Source organism: Aspergillus costaricaensis, assembly GCF_003184835.1.
Source record: "Aspergillus costaricaensis CBS 115574 unplaced genomic scaffold BO79scaffold_18, whole genome shotgun sequence".
NCBI lineage: Eukaryota > Fungi > Ascomycota > Eurotiomycetes > Eurotiales > Aspergillaceae > Aspergillus > Aspergillus costaricensis.
In genome coordinates, this window is record NW_020291818.1 from 568714 (window position 1) to 585852 (window position 17139).

Sequence of the window (17139 nt, forward strand, 5' to 3'; positions counted from 1 at the left end):
AGCGCGGGTACATCGGTGACGTTACCATGGTATAATATTACACATCATACCGAGCTCACATGTGGCTCTCACACAGCCGCCCAGTGGCTTAGCCACCATTGTTGCATATTGCCATAGAATAGTCAACTGCGTGCGCACATTTACTTAAGTATGGCTGTGCGAATCCATAAATAGTACTTACTACGTACTGATGCCGCGATGCCGATACTGTATAGTACCAATACCATCCAGTCACCACCCTATTGGGCAGACTCAACATCGCAACCATCTGCTGGAGTTTTTACCGAAATAAGCCCCCATAATCCCTTCCCTGGAAATGCCGGATCATCGGAATAGCACATCTCCGTGTTTGCCGGGTACTCTACGTACAACTTACCCAAGTAAGTAGGGTTGTTCCTAATTGGGGTCCAAAAACGACCGGCATTAGCAGGCAGACACATTATTACACTATTAGTGCAGAATTCCGTCCGCCTAGTGTTGCGAACACGTACGAGCAGTGGAGGGATCCGGAGTGAATCTGGTCTCTGAGTGGATCACTCGTCTTTGGTTCCAGGCAGTTTTACTGGGTTTCGCTTCTCTTGGACCCTTGGCGGGTTGAAACTTGCAACGATCCGGGCCTCGGGGCTATGGGGCACCACTGGGCAGTTGATCAGATCAGATACGCAGATAGAGAGATGATGTGCCCGGTTTTAGGTAGTCTAGATATCTTGTAGATCACAGGTGGCCGAGTTAGCCTTGTCGAATGTCATTCTAGAATCCTCGGGTGTGCTGCGCCGAGATTAGTTCAGGGCGCACACCCTTCCTTGTGTATGGCGGCTGTTGTTGCTCTGCCTAGCATCGGGCGGGATGTCAGAGCTGAAGGTCGATTCCACCTTGAAGCATGATGTCAACTGTAGGCAGCAAATAATTTCTAAAATATGGCAGAAGGCTGAATAATAAGCTGGGCAATCTGCAAATACCATGCTTGGTCATCCCTCGTAGAATCACGATCACGATGGAATGATCCACGGACCCAAGTGCCTTCCTTTATGTATAAAGACGCGGGGCCATAATCAACCACTATACAGTGCTTACAGCCTTACAACACCAACCCAGCAATAAGCAACCACTTACCCATCTTTATCAAACCTTATCATACCAAGATTCACTCCAAACCCCTTACAACCAACGCAGTACAACCATCTCCCCAGCATACGCAAAATGCAAGGTTAACCGCACTACCATGTTGCACATCTCAAGCTTCCTACACTCAGCCAGCCCACGCGGCACCACATAATTCATTTCATTCCTCGATCAATAAACATCTCAAGTATTCGCAAGGTGCTCTCAAAAAAGTGCCCCTCAAAATCCCCAAGAACTAGTCTAGACAGATCATCATCTGACTCCAGCGACCAGCTGGTGGAAGCAAACAGATTGGTCGCCTTTAAGGTTATACTTTACGCGGTGCCTCTCGTGGTGGATAGCCCGCCTGACCGACAACTGCGGCATCAGTAAGTTAGTAGTATACTATGGAGGGGGCGAGGGAAGCATGTTTCAACTGTAAACCAGCACCCACTTACGACCGTCACCGAAATTATTCTTTGACTACGATGAACACATGGATCATCCTGAAAATTCGCTCATAGTTGGGTTTGCAATCATGGTGTGCGACAATTGTAGATCCACGCCTGTAGGTGGCAGGGGGTGCCACTGCGTATTTGCTTCTGTTTTAAATAGTGCGTAGCGTTCCTTCCCTGGAATGCAGAAAAAATGAGGGAGCTTTCTACGGTCTTTCGACTTCGAGATCATTCATCAAAGGACTCCTGACCTATACTAGTTGTCGATGTGTGTTGACCTTACGTCTGAAACCCCAGCAAATATTGTCGGATATATATAGTGCATCAGCTGGGCCTTACACACAAAATGAAATCCGTGCTCATTCTACTATCCCCCTTATGCCTTTCTACCATCTTATACGCATCCCCAACATCTACGCCCAACCCCAACCCTCCGACAGTGTATCTCATCCGTCATGGCGAGAAACCCCCAGATCCTGGGGACAGTGGACTAAATGCCGATGGGTTCAAACGCGCCGAGTGCCTCCGGGAAGTATTCGGCGTGGGGTCACCTTATGAAATAGGCCATGTGATGGCACCTAAGATCAATAAGCGTAAGATATGGCGCATCTCAGGCGGTTATTCCTACTTTCAGGTCGAATAAGCTAATGTTTATGTTGGTGACTGCTCAGGAGGCCAGCATAGGCGTTCCTATGAGACCGTCCTCCCCGTCGCACAAGACCTTGGCCTCTCCGTTGATACATCCTGCAAGCGCAATCACGTTAAGTGTGTGGCGAAACGGATCAGAGAGTTCAAGGGAACAGGGAATATTCTGATCTCCTGGCGCCATGGTAAGATGAGGCAGATTGTCCAGGAGCTGGGATATGCGGACCCTCCTGAATATCCTGATGATCGGTAAGTTATTAGAGGGTTTGGTCATAGACTAGATGAATTACTAATGAATGGGTTTCCTATCTAGGTTCGATTTGATCTGGACGATTCCATTTCCTTATGACAATATCACTGAGATTCAAAGCGAAGAATGTCCGGAATTGGACGTGCCAGTGCCAGCACTACTGAAAGTGCAAGAGTAAATCATCATGGGCTGGTACCTGATGAGGAAACCCGCTGTCTATATGGTATGGGGTTCTTAATGAAGTTGATGACTTTCTGTATGGTGTGAACAAATTCATGTCTTTTGTGCACCGACTTATGGTAGCTGTATAATGATGAGTGAGCATAGTACTGTAGTTATCGAGTAGCTGTAATCTCATTGACCAGTTGCTACTGCACAAGGTCAAACATTAATCCGAACAACAGTCTGTGTGCGCGGGCGGTGAACAGCCGAGCGGAGACAGAGCGCCAAGATTTCAACCTGCCCACCCAATTTTTTCGAGGTATCGCGGCCTTCACTACGTTCGACCGAGCGTTGCCCAAATTTCTCATCAACCTCCAGTATATTACTGGTTCAACGGCTTGGATCCCTTGGAAGGTCTGCGGTCACTCTGTTTCTTGAAGGATGGATGATATCGAGGTGTGTTGTTCCGTGCATTGCATTATGCCCGATCACGAGGTTGACCTCCTCTATTTTTTCTTCTTCAGGAACGCCTGCGAAGCCATGCTCAGGCCTTCGACGGTTTACTGTCGCTGATCCCGGCGAAATTTTATTACGGCGAAGATGGCAGTGTATGTGACTTGTCCAATCTTTTCTTGCTGCAAAATTTCCTCCTGCCCTTCCTTTTCTCCCTTCGTCTCATTTAGCGTCGCGCTTTAGACACAGCTGACCAGTGGTTCCTGAAACAGGATCAATGGCAGCGCAAGAAGCAGACTAAGGAGCAGGCCCGTGAAGCCAAGCGGGCAAAGTTGGACCCCGATTCCGCCAAGTCAGCCAAGGATGTGATGGACGAGAATGCACGCAAGCGTAAACGTGACGAGGAAGGGAATGGGGAAGAAGACGACTCTTCTGATAACGGCGAACTCGGCTCCGAGAAGCCCAAGGAAGGATTGAAGAGAGGAGATGCCAACTCAAAGAAGCAAAAGCAGGCCGAAGACTCGGCCGATGCGGAGCGCACACCCGCCAAGTCGGCTGAAGAGGCAGAAGCGCGCAAGAAGTTGAAGGAGGAAAAGAAGGCCCAGAAGAAAGCTGCTCAGAAGGAGAAGAAGAAGGCCAAGGAAGCCGCTAGGAAGGTCAAGGTAGCCGAGCAGCCCGAAGAGACCGAGACACCTGCTGTGCAAAAATCCGAGTCGACCCCCGCCAACAAGACCAAGGAACAAAAACAAGAACAAGAGGACAGCGATAGTGATGACAGTGAAATTGCGGATGGCGTCCCCGCCGAAGGTCTCTCGCTCGAGTTCAACGCCGAACAAGAAGAACAACCATCCTCTTCTGCGTCCACCCCCAACTCCCCTGGGTTCGATGCTTCCAATCCCCAATCGGGCAGCTCTTCCATATCCTCCATTGTTCCCCCCACCGAAGCCTCCAAATCCTCCACCTCCGAACCTAAGCCTCTCAAGCCTACCCCCGATGAGCTTAAGCAACGGTTACAGAAGCGGCTCGATGAACTTCGCGCAGCCCGCCATGCCGATGGGCTCAACGGAAAGCCCGCTAGAAACCGTCAAGAGCTAATCGAAGCTCGCCGCCAAAAAGCCGAGCAACGCAAAGCGCACAAGAAGGAGCTGCGCCAAAAGGCTAGAGAAGAGGAGCAACGGCTGAAGGATGAAGCCATGGTCCGCCGCTTTTCTCCTGGTGGCTCGGGATCCCTTCTCGCCTCCCCGCGCTCACCCGCTGATTCCGTCGGCTCGAACAACAACTACGCTTTTGGCCGCGTTGTCTTCGCAGATGGCCAACACGCCGACCCCACTCTTTCCGGAGTCCGGGAGCAACCTAAGAGCCACGGTCCTAAAGACCCTGCCGCAGCCCTGAAGGCTGTTGAAGCGAAGAAGGCCAAGCTCGCCGCCATGGACGAGCAGAAGCGGGCTGACATCGAGGAGAAGGACCTATGGCTTAACGCGAAGAAGCGGGCACATGGTGAACGGGTCCGTGACGACACATCATTGCTGAAGAAGGCGCTTAAGCGCAAGGAATCGGCGAAGAAGAAGTCTGAGCGCGAATGGAAGGAGCGTCTGGAAGCTGTGAAGAAGGGTAAGGACATGAAGCAGCAGAAGCGTGAAGAGAACCTCCGGAAGCGCCGAGAGGAGAAGGGCAACAAGGGAGGCGGCAAGAAGAAGCAGGCCGGAGGAGGTAAGAAGAAGTCCAGACCGGGCTTTGAGGGCAGCTTCAAGGCCAAGTCTGGAGGCAAGAAATAAGCAAACATTGTGCTGCTGTGTTGGAAGAAGAAGTGGAGACCCGTCCAAAGTGTAATATCAAGCTGCAATCTCTGATCATGTGTACATACATGCACAGAAGAATGGGGGCCGGAAGATTCAAAAACAAAACAAACCAAAGGGAAAAAGGAAGAACAAAAGGGAAAACTCAGAGAGGAGCAGAAACATGCTACAGATTGAGCAAAAGAAAGCTCGAGACCAAAAAGTTGAAGGGAGTGCGGGCATTGGAGAAACGGTGTTTGGGGAGTTTAAACTCTGGAGGTTCTCTGTTCATTTTGTGCATATATACCGAATCTCACGAAGCATTTTTTGTCTTTGTTTGTTGTTTCTTATGCCAGCTGAGCTTGCACAACTACTACATTCATGTACGAATTTGATTGAGTATGCACAATGCAGTTCGCAGCACAGTAGCTAAGAGACAAGACTCTATAAAGAGACCTTAGCTAACCATGCATACCAATAGTCATCATCTTCATTAGAATTGTCTGCCAGCAAACTTTTGTCTATGTCGTAACTCAGTCCAAGTCATACCTCATAAGTCATGAACCCGAAAGAGTTACCCATCATCAATCATCATCATCACTCATCCATCATCTATCATCTATCACCACCATCTATCAATCTATCATCATCAAAACTTTTACCCCCCTTCTCAACCTCAACCTCAAACCCCTCCCCAATATATGAAACTGAAGAAAGAAATCAAGCAAACCTCTCATCCCTCGCCTCCAAACACGCATCCACCATCCCATCAACAGCCAACCCCCTCTGCACCTCCGTACAACACCCAATCTTGACCAACTCCGACAAAGCCTCACCCACCCAATTCTGACAATTCCACCCGGGGAGATCATTCCGCACTTTAACCCTAGCGCACGCATCCCTGATCATCTTCCTAGAGATAGTAGTAGAGTTATTATCACCACTTACCGTCGTTACGACGGGGATATTCCGCTCTAGTTTCGCGCTCTGCGTGGGATTCGCCCCGGTTACCTCAACGAATTTAAATCCCCCGGGGGGCCCCGTGATGTGGAACATGCTTTGTTGATTGTCGGGGTATGTGGTGAGGAGGAGCACGGCGTGGCGGTATTTGATGAAGTCGAGGGGGGAGCCGTGGAAGACGAGGAGGGAGAGGGTGGTCGTTGTTAGGGACATTGTTGATGGGTAGTTAGGGTATGAGGGCTGGGTTGGGTTGGATGGGATGGGATGGTGATTCTCTCATTGTAAGAAAAGCCATCTCGTGATGGAAGGGCTTATATAGCTATGCTGTTACATTGAAGTTGATGACTTTGGGAGATGTTTGGGACATACCGTGAGCGATACCCCTCCCATATGCAGGAGGTGATGGGACATATTGAAGTCTAGAAGGGTCTACAGATATGCTTAAGAGCTCTGGAGTGTATCACAATATGAATATAAGGGCTATGTCAAGGCATTCTCCTACATTCATCTACCAGTACTGGAACGTGTCAACCTGCTACTGCACAAAGAAACTCCCAACACTAACCTTAACCTAGTCTACTAGCTCTGTGGCTTTGTTACAGACTACGGGACGGGACGTTCTCGTCGCTACCAGAGATTGAAGGAGAAAATAATGGCAGTTCCCTTTTACTTTGTGGGGAGATGAGTGGTTGTTCCGTGGGAGGTCTGTGGTTGAGTATCATCTATCTAGGTACTCGTATGGATCGTATGCTTTTGTGGATGGTCTAGGCTCTTCTTGGATATGGAGGCAGAGTTGCGGTGTAGGTGTTCTGTATACTGTGAAAGTATCATGTCGGGCGAGATGGGTTTATCCACTATAGCTTATCGGACATAGGGGTGGTTATGTTCTATGTTGCTGGGTATGGGTGGGTCTGCATGAGAGGGTAGGGATATATCCGATGATTTCGATTGATAGGAGTAGGTAATAGCAATAGGCGGGTGATGGGTTGAGAGAAATTGCTAGCTGAGTGCCGCAGTGTTGAGAATATTGCATGCTTGGTTGGGTTGTGAGTGAGTGGCGGAGAGTATGGCAGACCAGTGTATTGCTATGTGGTACCATAGCTTATAGTTGAGCATGGTTGCTGCATTGATAGGTCGTTGTTTAAGCACTGTTCTAGCACATAACAAAGGAAAAATTCTTTGATTGGATCCCTAGACAAACAAGAGTAAAAAAAACAACACAACATGCAGGATTTCCTTCAACATCAAAGACAAAACCAGACCCGGAATCGAGTGGCCGATCTGATCAATTCCGGTAGACCCGACTAGTACAGAAGGTAATCAGGGAGGCGAAGGGGGGTGGGCGTGAGATATGTACAGCGTGGGGGATAATTGGGAGTGGCTACAAGCCAGGCTTTCTAGGTCGGAAAGACTCTCTTTCTAATATCATGTTTTTCTCGCATCTCTTTCAAGGGGAGTGTCACATGGACACCGTGTCCGGTGTCATCATTGGCAAATACAGGTGCCGCTTAGCGGTAAGGAGCATCGGCTCTGATAGCAGCAGCAATTTCGGGCTCCCACTTGTCACCGTTGGCGAGAAGCTTCTCCTTGTTGTACAGCAGCTCTTCACGGGTCTCGGTGGCATATTCGGCGTTGGAAGCTACGCGACATTGTCAGTAAACGACTCACGTCCTACATAATTTTACTGGTTACTCACTCTCAACAATAGCATCGACAGGGCAACTCTCCTGGCAGTAACCGCAGTAGATGCACTTGGTCATGTCGATATCGTAACGCGTCGTGCGACGGCTTCCATCCTCACGCTCCTCAGCCTCGATGGTGATAGCCTGGGCCGGGCAGATAGCCTCGCAGAGCTTGCAGGCAATGCAGCGCTCTTCACCGGTGGGGTAGCGACGCAGAGCGTGTTCGCCACGGAAACGGGGGGAGATGGGACCCTTCTCGAAGGGGTAGAAGATGGTGTAACTAAACGACCAGCGCATCAGCCGCAGGTCCATTGAGACAGAACAATCCTCCTCAAGATAATGAAAAGCAATAGACAGGCTTAGAAGGTCCACGAGAAGTTCTGATGATGATATGCACCGAGGCGGACCTGACGAAGCTGGATGGGACGACTTACGGAGGTCTGAAGAACTGCTCCAGCACGACGTACATGCCGCGCAACAACTCAGCCATAAGGAAGTACTTTCCGGCCTTGTCGAGAGAAGACTCAGTGCCTTCGTCCCATTTCTTCGGAGGGGGCAGACGGAAGCCCGGTTGGGGGGGACCAGCTGGCGTAGCTGCCCGGTTCACCGAGGAAGAGAAGTTTGCGATGGATCCCAAGGGCGAAGAGCGGAGAGGGAAGGCTGTAGGACGAGAGTAGGCGACGAGCCTGGCGACGGACTTGGGGGCGGCCATCGCGGAAGTCGAAGAAGCGCGCGAAAGAGCGGGGATGACGAGGGGGGAGGTCAATTGACAGAGGGGGGGGAACAGCAGCAATTCGAACCAGAAGCGGTTGGAGGTGGAAGTCGACGAAGTTCTGCTTGGGTCGCCGGCCTGCTTAGGTCATGGCTTTCTGCCGCCCCGTGATTGGCCCGCCGCCAGGATTTTGCTTCCTCCGAGCCGCAACAGAATCCAAACCCGTTCATCATCCATCGCTTCATTTCCCCCAATCTTTCCCCATTCCATCACTACCTTCTCCTCCTCATTCTCCCCCCCACTCCACCTCTTCTTCTTATACAGGCCTTTTTTTAGCCTCCCTTTTCAGCTTCACCTTCCTGCCATCATGTTCCGCTCCGCTGTCGTCCGCTCCCTCAGGGCCTCCGTCCCTCGTGCCGTCAAGACTCCGGCTCCCTTCCAGATCCGTAGCTCTCCTGTCGCTCGTCCGGCCCAATTCGCCCCTCGCTTTGCCTACCAGGGTGTCAGACTCTACTCCGCTCCCGCCGGTCTCAACAAGGATGAGGTTGAGGGTCGGATAGTCAACCTTCTGAAGAACTTTGACAAGGTGCGTCCGGAATTGCGCGTTTTTAGCTGCTCCCTCAAGGCGAGGAATTGCAAGCTATCAAGAAATATAAAACAAGCACAGTGACTGATAGGCTGGAATTATTACAGGTCTCCGATGCTAGCAAGGTTAGTTTTGATACCCGATGACGCCCGATGTCATTGGCCGGGATTTCCCGCGGGTAAAGAATCATAGCTTAACGGTCGCGATTCAACAGATCAACGGTGCCTCTCACTTCGCGAACGACCTCGGTCTGGACAGCTTGGACACCGTTGAGGTCGTCATGGCCATTGAGGAGGTATGGATATCGCATATGCCCTGGTTTATACTTGACGTTGTATACTGATAGGGATGCCTATAGGAATTCAGCATTGAGATCCCCGACAAGGAGGCCGACTCCATCCACAGCGGTAAGTGCAGCTTTAGGATGAGATGCCCTTACAGGGTATTGCGACGCCGAAGAACATATACTGACCATCCCTTCTGCTATAGTTGACAAGGCTGTTGAGTACATCCTTGGTCAGCCCGATGGTAAGTTTAACATAACACACTTTGTTGTGCAATTGAACATGACTTGTGGGGATTGGGTACTGACTACTCTGCTAGCTCACTAAATATGAACGTAATGCGAGGACTCGGAGTGGACTGGGGGATTTAGAATAGAAAGGAAAGGGACTTCTGGCGTGCATCTACATGGGACTTGCCATAGTGGAGGTACCCGGAGTCGGTCACGCTACTCTGTATGCTGATACATGCCTGTGCTCTTTCACTCTATTATATCGTGTATATCATCTTCAATGCAGTTTTGACTGATTTTGGCTGGTCTTTTCGTATGAAATATCTTATTCTTTCTTTCTTTATTGGGTGTTGTTGAAGGAAATAACTTGACTGCTGAGAAAGTAATGCTTAGGATAATGATAGCGTTGAAATAAGCTTGGAATTGCACGCGGTGTTCAGGTCGGAACGAATCTGATATGCGGTTCCGTGGGATGACGTGGAGGCTACCGATTCGGGAGCAATCAACGAGAAATGTAAGTGCAGGGCCCCAGCCAGCATAATAATAAAGGTGAAAAGGGCTGGGATTTCCTGCTGCAGCTTTGAAACCAATGTTAATGCGACTAAAGCAGATAGAGAAAAATAAAATAAAATAAAAATAAAAATAAAAATAAAACACGCAGGGGCCTGGAACCGAGTGGGCTGGGAATAGATAAGTAGAAGTAGTAAGTAGTAAGTAGTAGTAGTAGTGACAATAAAAGAAATGGGGTCCGTCACCGGAGAAGCAACAACTACTCTAACTAACTGGAGACGCCCAGCCAAAGGAAGACCAAGCGCCAGATAGCCTTAGCGACCGCATCGACCGCATCAATCTTTATATCTCCTCCATCCAACTTCCCTCCCCGGGTTTTTATCTCCCACCACCACCACCACCCTTCTTTTTTCTTGTCTTGAGTTCTCACCGGGCTGTAATTGGGGTTTCTTGTCGCTGCTCGGCTCAGTTACCCACTTCTCTGGCCGCCCCGTCTCCTTCTTCCCCCATTGATTGTCGGCCTGCCTTTCCTCTTCGTCGTCGTCTTCCACCACAACCCCCCCCTGACAATTTCCCGTCTAGCAAACTTTCCGGCGTCACTCTTCCATTCTAGCAACTCCAACCTCCGATCTTCCTACCCGCCCAATAAGCAAACATCTGTCCATGTCGCAGACGATAACGGCATAGACTCCATCATTTGCGTGCTTATCGACACCACCCTGGTTCCCTTTATCCCTCCCTCCCCCCCCACTCCCGTCCTCCAGCCGCATTTAGATCCTCATGGCCTCAGCCGGGGGCTTGACTCGCCGGAGAGGTGGCGGTCGAGTCGCTGGCGCCGAAGAAAACGACGACAGCAGAGTCTCTTCGCCCGTGTCGAGAAATGGTTCGTCGCTGGATAACCGCATCCCCGAGACCTCGTTCACCAGCTCCGAAAACGGTCACAAAATCGCCTTCGATCCTAGGGACATCAGTGAGACGGAGGAACGCAGCAAGCAGCCCAAGTTGACGCTGATGGAAGAGGTGCTTCTGCTGGGGTTGAAGGATAAGCAGGTGAGCCCCTAGCCTGGCTACGCGCATCTACAACCGGTGTTCAATGACTGACAGGCGCGCCCGGGATGGCTTGGTGTCGCTGTAGGGTTATCTGTCTTTTTGGAACGAGAACATCTCATACGCTCTCCGAGGATGCATCGTGATCGAGTTAGCGCTCCGTGGTCGGATCAGCATGCAGAAGGACTCCTCTCGGCGACGTTTCCCTTTGGCCGATCGGGTGATTGAGGTGGTCGACGATACGCTAACTGGGGAGGTCTTGCTGGACGAGGCGCTGAAGATAATGAAGTCGAGTGAGAAGATGAGCGTGAACTCCTGGATTGATTTGTTGAGCGGTACGTTGCCCAGGAGCATCTCCGATCATATTCCTTATTGATTCTTCCGCGATTGCTATTGACGCATTGGCTGACTCGACGTGTCTTCCGGGCAGGTGAAACATGGAATCTGATGAAGATTGGCTACCAACTCAAGCAAGTGCGCGAACGCCTCGCCAAAGGTTTGGTAGACAAGGGTATCCTCCGCACCGAAAAGCGGAACTTCCTCCTCTTCGATATGGCTACGCATCCCGTCGCCGATGGAGGCGCCAAGGACGATCTCCACCGCCGCGTCCGCAACGTCTGCAGCAGCCGTACAGTGATCCTCCCGGCAAATGCATGGCTTCCTGAAGACGTCGAGTTCCGTTACCTACGAACCATCACCATGGTATGCGCGGCCTATGCGGCCAACGTGCTGGAGAACGCTCTGGTCACAATGAGTCACGAGGCCCGTGAAAGGGCATTCGCGCAGGTGGATGAGTTGCTTGCTGAATACTCTCAGTGGCCATTTGCCCGGAGAGCAGGAGGGTCGCAGGCCATTGGAGCCAACCTGGCACAGGCTATCAACGACGAGGTGAACAAATCTAAGGACCGAGAACTTCAGATGGAGGTACGTTTCTCCTCATCCATTGACTACTCTGCGCCCAGTGCTAATTCTCTTGCAGATTGTGGCAGCATGTTTGAGCGTTTTCACTAGACTCGACTCCCTACTGTAAGGGTATTATCATTCTTCGTCATCTGCTATAGTCCCCAACCTAGTTTGTCTTTTTTACTTTCCTATTATTTCCCCTTATGCTATTGATTTCTGAATCAACAAAACAACTACCCCGGGGGAGCTCTACTTGGCTTCATCTTGAAGTAGTCACCGGTATACCGGTTGGAACTGGCAGAGTGGCGTTTATATGAAATCCGTCTTGCATTGTTTTGCACGGGTTGTTCGATTCGATCTCCATTGATCTGTGTTTTCTTCGTCTGCTTTTGTTCTACAGTTTTCTTTTCCACCCATCGACTCGCCCGCTCCCTCCCTCTATTTTCAAGGAGGTAAAGCGCGGCCATGCCATATGTATTTCTCAAAGCACACACTCCCCCAATTCCCACAGGAATTGTACGCACCTCTGGGAAGTTAAACCCCGTTCAGATGCATGCAGCCAGGACAGACAACCAGCACCGGGGCGCCATCCAGAACATTGAACCCGGTATGCCATGACAAGGACGCAACTGGTTTGTGCCTTTGTCAATCAGACAACCAAAATTATCGAAAAGAAGAAGAAAAAAAAAAAACATAAAGAGAGAATAAGAATGAGTGCTACACATGGAGACAGAGACATCCAACGAGGCCTTGCATGGCTTTTACTTTATTTACTATTCTATTTATGATTCTTTTATTTCCCTCTAAAAAATTTATTTTCTTTTACTATTCTTCTCCCCTTCCTTTTCTTTCTTCTACCTTAAGTCATTATTCCAAATGTTTCCACTTCCTCTAATCATCCCCATAACACTTCCCCCCTCTTTCATCTTCTCTTCTTCCCTCAACAAGTGTAGCAGAGAGGAGCTTAAAGGTTCACTGTCCTTTTCCTCTTCGTCTACTAGTTTCCATTCATGAATGTATCTACCATGTACACCGGGTGGTTTGTGCTGTCGAATTCGTCTTCCTTCCTATCAATTCTTCGTTTCTTTTTCTTTTTCCTTTTTTTTTTTTTTGTTCCTTTTCGATCATCAGGTCGCACCAAAGTCTTGTCGTGAGGGAGGGGTTTTGTTTATCCCATGCTGCACTTGACTCGGATTGAGCTTGTATGTGTTTCTACTCCCCTTCTCTTTTCCTCTCCCCTTTTCCCTTCTTCTTTTCTGTCTGTTGGTTGTCCTTCTAGCGCTTTACTCTTCCACCATGTCGTTAGTTACTTTCAAGGGTATGCTTCGTCTACCTGTAAGATTCAATAACAAGAAAAGAATTTTGGTATTAATCCGTCTCATGCGCCCGGGCTAACGAGATATTTTGCCTTGGTATGCCCTTCTCTGACGATGGTCTATAGATCTACTAGCCTAAACATTGATGAAAGTAATCGCTAATGTAGCTGCCAAGTATGGTACATTCACTGAGCTGTCATGCTGCTTTAAAATACATTATCACGTAGATCATAGATATCAAACGCTTCATGCTAGTTAACCCGGATCACCATCATTCCTCCCCGTCGTCCTCCGCCCGCTCCTGCCGCCCCCGCGGATAGCACGTCCGTGCCGTCAACCAAGTCCTTGATACTCTCGACCCTCCCTCGGACCTCGTCTGCCTCAACTAGCTCGGAAATCTGGCTCAAGGCTTCACCGTTGGGGCTGACAATAATGAAGCGACTAAGCACGCCATCCTTGCGTGGCTCATCGTCATGGAGAGGGTCCCTGGCTTCCGCCGGCGTCGAGTCTACCGCGGTCAGGACAGCACCATGTTCCTTGATGACCTTTGGAGAGTGTGCTTGCTCGAACATCTCCTGACCGGCGCAGTCCAGGACGATATCTACGGGATCCCAGCGGTTCTTGCGGAAGATAGATCCGAGATCATAGTCATGTGGTAGGGGAAGTGGCGCATAGATTGTCGCGTCCACGTTGTATTCTTTCCGCAGGTATTCCTCCTGATCTTTAGCGTCACAGGTTGCGCAAATCCAGGGCCGCGAGTGCGGGAAGAGCTTATGCGATCGAAGCAACTGTAGTGCCTGAGTGGCAATCTCATTGTTGCGCGCGTTGGTAATGAGAACCCGTAGCTGCTGGCGACCATGTTTAACATCGGCGGTGTCAAGCCCGGCGTACTTAAATATCGCTTCCCAAGCCGTCAAGGCGGGCATGGGAATGGTAGCTGCTTCAGCAGCGCTGATGTTCTTGGGCTTGTACGCCAGCTCATCTTCTGATACGATGACGTAGTCGGCTGCTGCACCGTCGCGCGTGTGCTTGATCAGCCCAAAGACGGCGTCGTCAACCTTGAATTTGGGCCCGTCTGGGTTCCAGTGGTCTTTTTCAGGGGTACTAATGACCGTACCACAGAAGCTATGCAAAGGGATCTGCGGAATGGACTTGGATGGGTTCAAAATATTAGATAGCCGGAGCTCATCATGGGAAAAGGCGGCTGCCTGCACCTTGACGAGATAGTCGTTCCCTGAAGGGATGGGAGTTTGAAAGTCCGTGTCGAACTTCACGTGGGAATCAGTCCTAGGCTCGTCCATAGATGTGTGGTCTGTGATGGCTGTTGATGCCGGGCTGAAGTAAAGCGCTCTCATTGTTGGTGGCACGAACGTCTGTTCGTCCATCGTGGTTGACTGAGGCTTTGCAGGCTTCATGACGATTTGCTCGGCTTCCCTAATGCGTGATAGTGTCGCAGTCTCCGATCGTATTCAATAGAGTACTCAAACTCAATTGATATGAACCGCTGCGACAGTGAGTGCCGCGAACCTTCGTTATGCCTAGTGCCAAGTGGGACAAATTCTTTCAGTGGATAAGCCTTGACTTTGGTATATTCTGAGCTTCTTCCTGTAACTCGGGGAAAATAAAAATGATCTGCAACCCTTGGGCACAAGAGAGCTTAGTATAAATTATGGAGTGGGCTGCAGCCACCGTGGTTGCGGGTGAACATACTCTCATGTTGACGTAACCCAAGAGAGAACGGCTTATCTCAGCACCGTCAATAGATCGACTGATCAGGCGATATTGAGCTCATCACCATGTCTTTTGGCGGTGGCGGAAGTTTCTGTGGGTAGACCAGGCCTTGTTTTGGGGATTGTGCCTGTCGACTGCTTGACTCAAGTTCAGCCACCAGATGATGCACTTCCGCCGGTTGTTCGAACACCCTCCACACGTGTTCTGGAATACCCGCAAACGCAGTTTTGAATCTCTCTGGGGAGTTCTGTTCATCCAAGTGAGGCACGTCTGTAACCTTCCTGATCCAAATCGCTTGGATCCAGTGCGGATGCCTCTTATAAAGTTCTGCGTAGGCCTCGGGATCTTGCTGGGTGGAGTCTCCGATACAGAGCACTTGGCGCTTGGGAAACCATCCATGAATTTTCTCCCCGCGGTCCACCTTGTACTCGTGTGTGTTAACGGTGAAGGACTTTACTAGCTCGCTGATATCCAACCAGGATGAGTCTCGAAGAATCATCGTACCCGGACTGAAATATGAACCAAGGAATCCGTGCAAAAAAGGGTACAAATTATAAGGAGACGCTGAGACATAGAACCATGCAGGTACAAGCTGATTCTGGATATGGGCATAGAGTTGAGGCATTCCGGCAATAGGCTTGGGCTCTTCGACGAACGTGGTGCGAAGGATGCCAGTGGTCTCAGAAGTCTTGGTGTACTTGATTGTATCGTCGATGTCGGAGATGACAAGCCAACCTTCTGGACCAGCAAAGATGGTGTCCATGAAAACCTGGTTTCCCCAACCTCGAAGATATGATCGAATTTTAGTGCCATCTGTGATGTGCTTGCTGTTCGCGCTGATTGTCTGACTACTGATGCCACTCTCATCGGTGGGCCCGATCTTCTGCATCTGGATGGTGCTGTTCGGCAGGGGAGTTTCTAGTGTCATCAAGTGTGCAGAGGCAGTATGGAACAGAAATGGCTGTAGTCGTTCTGTTATCCGATGGCGTGTCTCCTTGTCCGTTCCCATCTCCCCGTCCAGTCCAATGAGGTCTGCAATCATGGCGACGAGCTTGGTGATATCCCTTCGGCTATTCTTGCGGAAAGCGCAGGCCACGACTTCTGCGTGCCATGATGCCTGTCTTGATGCTGTGGGCGCCGGTACCTGATAGGCAGTATTATCAAACAACCATACGGTATGCTGACGAGCATCTGCCGTTTGAATCGATGGGGGCTTTGAGATGAATGAAGTGACCATTTGGAGCATGCTTGACTCTCGCTTCCATGCATGTACTACCCGTGCGACCTTGTGAAGGACGGTAGGGTCTTTGAGGTTTGTATCAGGAGACATGGAGTGCGTATCTGCTCGTGTGAGCTTAAGTCCCTGACGATTGTAATGTGATAAGTTGAGTTGAATTGATAGAGATACTGGAAGATAGAAGAGCGTTCCGCAGGTGAGTGAAGATTTAAGCCAGTTTATAGCCCTCTAAGATGTACAGTTTTGGGCGCCACGAGGCAGGCAGCCTCCTGATCCTGCAGGACTGCATCATATTGATCCCAAGCCGCAGGGCAGTGGCATCTATACGGGCTCAGGCAGCTTGGCCTGAGTCATTTCCTATTTTGAGGAGTCAGGGGAACAGGGCCATAAGGCTGTGTCCCTGTGGGGTATAGGATCGACGGAGAGATGCAGACGGAGAGATACATGCATGAGAGGGCTCGCTGCCTGGCGCCCGCGTCAGCCTCGATTGACTTGTGACCTATGGGATATCGAGGCGCAGCGGCTGACCAGCCCCCCGGGGCGCGGGTATTGGACAGTCATCTGCAGGGAGCGCAGGAACAGGGCGGGCAGACCCCTGAACGTACGTATTTAGACCGTTGCTGAGCACGTAACTTGCTGCAGTGAGAATGCCGAGAGGTGCCTTGGGCTCAGTTTTGTAATGATATTATTGCGATGAATCATTTGAGCGGAGATGGATTTATTTTACTTTGAGGGTTGTGTTAGTTGCATGGTAGTTAGCCATCGGAAATCCAGTCAGTCGGATCATCACGCGGCGTTCTAAGTTGGTCATGGTGAAACTGTAATGGCAGCCTTATAGTTTTCTGTGACTGAGGCTTCTGACAGACGGGGTAAAAGAGAAGACGAAGAGGAAGAGGCAGAGGCAGAGGTAAATGAAGAAAGTGAAGAGAACTAAAGACGAAAAGTATATCAAAAGACCAAGAGGGAAAGAACGAACTACTCGAGCGGTGGGGCTTCCCTATTAGGAAACTGGGACCCTTCAGTACCTATCTACCGGACAGTCACATGACATGCCATCAAAAACAGAGTCGCGAGCACATTTCAGATACTAGCTGAAAACA

The 17139-nt window shown here is 50.2% G+C and overlaps 6 protein-coding genes across 6 annotated transcripts; 3 read left to right on the forward strand and 3 right to left on the reverse strand.

Annotated features, from left to right (window-relative positions):
• The first annotated feature begins 1764 nt into the window (after positions 1-1764).
• Positions 1765-5212, forward strand: BO79DRAFT_288043 (putative 60S ribosome biogenesis protein Rrp14). Its single transcript, XM_025688647.1, has 6 exons — positions 1765-2149; positions 2228-2450; positions 2515-2625; positions 2856-3027; positions 3138-3221; positions 3339-5212. Exons 1-6 carry the CDS (start codon positions 1903-1905, stop codon positions 4839-4841), a joined length of 2340 nt encoding a protein of 779 aa, XP_025538969.1. The 5' UTR covers positions 1765-1902; the 3' UTR covers positions 4842-5212.
• Positions 5213-5561: 349 nt separating this feature from the next.
• Positions 5562-6014, reverse strand: BO79DRAFT_149164 (uncharacterized protein; the record flags this gene model as incomplete). The annotated part of the gene is made up of 1 exon (XM_025678573.1): positions 5562-6014. The coding sequence occupies one exon, from the start codon at positions 6012-6014 to the stop codon at positions 5562-5564; it is 453 nt and encodes a 150-aa protein (XP_025538970.1).
• Positions 6015-6991: 977 nt separating this feature from the next.
• BO79DRAFT_196218 (NuoI/complex I 23 kDa subunit family protein) lies at positions 6992-8263 on the reverse strand. Its single transcript, XM_025681183.1, has 3 exons — positions 7918-8263; positions 7498-7763; positions 6992-7440 (listed from the first exon to the last, which is right to left on the reverse strand). The coding sequence occupies exons 1-3, from the start codon at positions 8193-8195 to the stop codon at positions 7310-7312; spliced, it is 675 nt and encodes a 224-aa protein (XP_025538971.1). The 5' UTR covers positions 8196-8263; the 3' UTR covers positions 6992-7309.
• A 166-nt stretch (positions 8264-8429) lies between these two features.
• On the forward strand, positions 8430-9581 carry acpA (acyl carrier protein). Its single transcript, XM_025682605.1, has 6 exons — positions 8430-8781; positions 8889-8906; positions 8996-9076; positions 9140-9188; positions 9271-9309; positions 9385-9581. Exons 1-6 carry the CDS (start codon positions 8563-8565, stop codon positions 9390-9392), a joined length of 414 nt encoding a protein of 137 aa, XP_025538972.1. The 5' UTR covers positions 8430-8562; the 3' UTR covers positions 9393-9581.
• A 904-nt stretch (positions 9582-10485) lies between these two features.
• BO79DRAFT_21363 (GOLPH3/VPS74 family protein) lies at positions 10486-11935 on the forward strand. The gene is made up of 4 exons (XM_025683212.1): positions 10486-10855; positions 10941-11187; positions 11283-11776; positions 11832-11935. Exons 1-4 carry the CDS (start codon positions 10586-10588, stop codon positions 11880-11882), a joined length of 1062 nt encoding a protein of 353 aa, XP_025538973.1. The 5' UTR covers positions 10486-10585; the 3' UTR covers positions 11883-11935.
• Positions 11936-13038: 1103 nt separating this feature from the next.
• BO79DRAFT_238172 (uncharacterized protein) lies at positions 13039-16201 on the reverse strand (the record flags this gene model as incomplete). The annotated part of the gene is made up of 4 exons (XM_025684783.1): positions 14867-16201; positions 14782-14817; positions 13403-14480; positions 13039-13088 (listed from the first exon to the last, which is right to left on the reverse strand). Exons 1-4 carry the CDS (start codon positions 16130-16132, stop codon positions 13039-13041), a joined length of 2430 nt encoding a protein of 809 aa, XP_025538974.1. The 5' UTR covers positions 16133-16201.
• Positions 16202-17139: the final 938 nt, after the last annotated feature.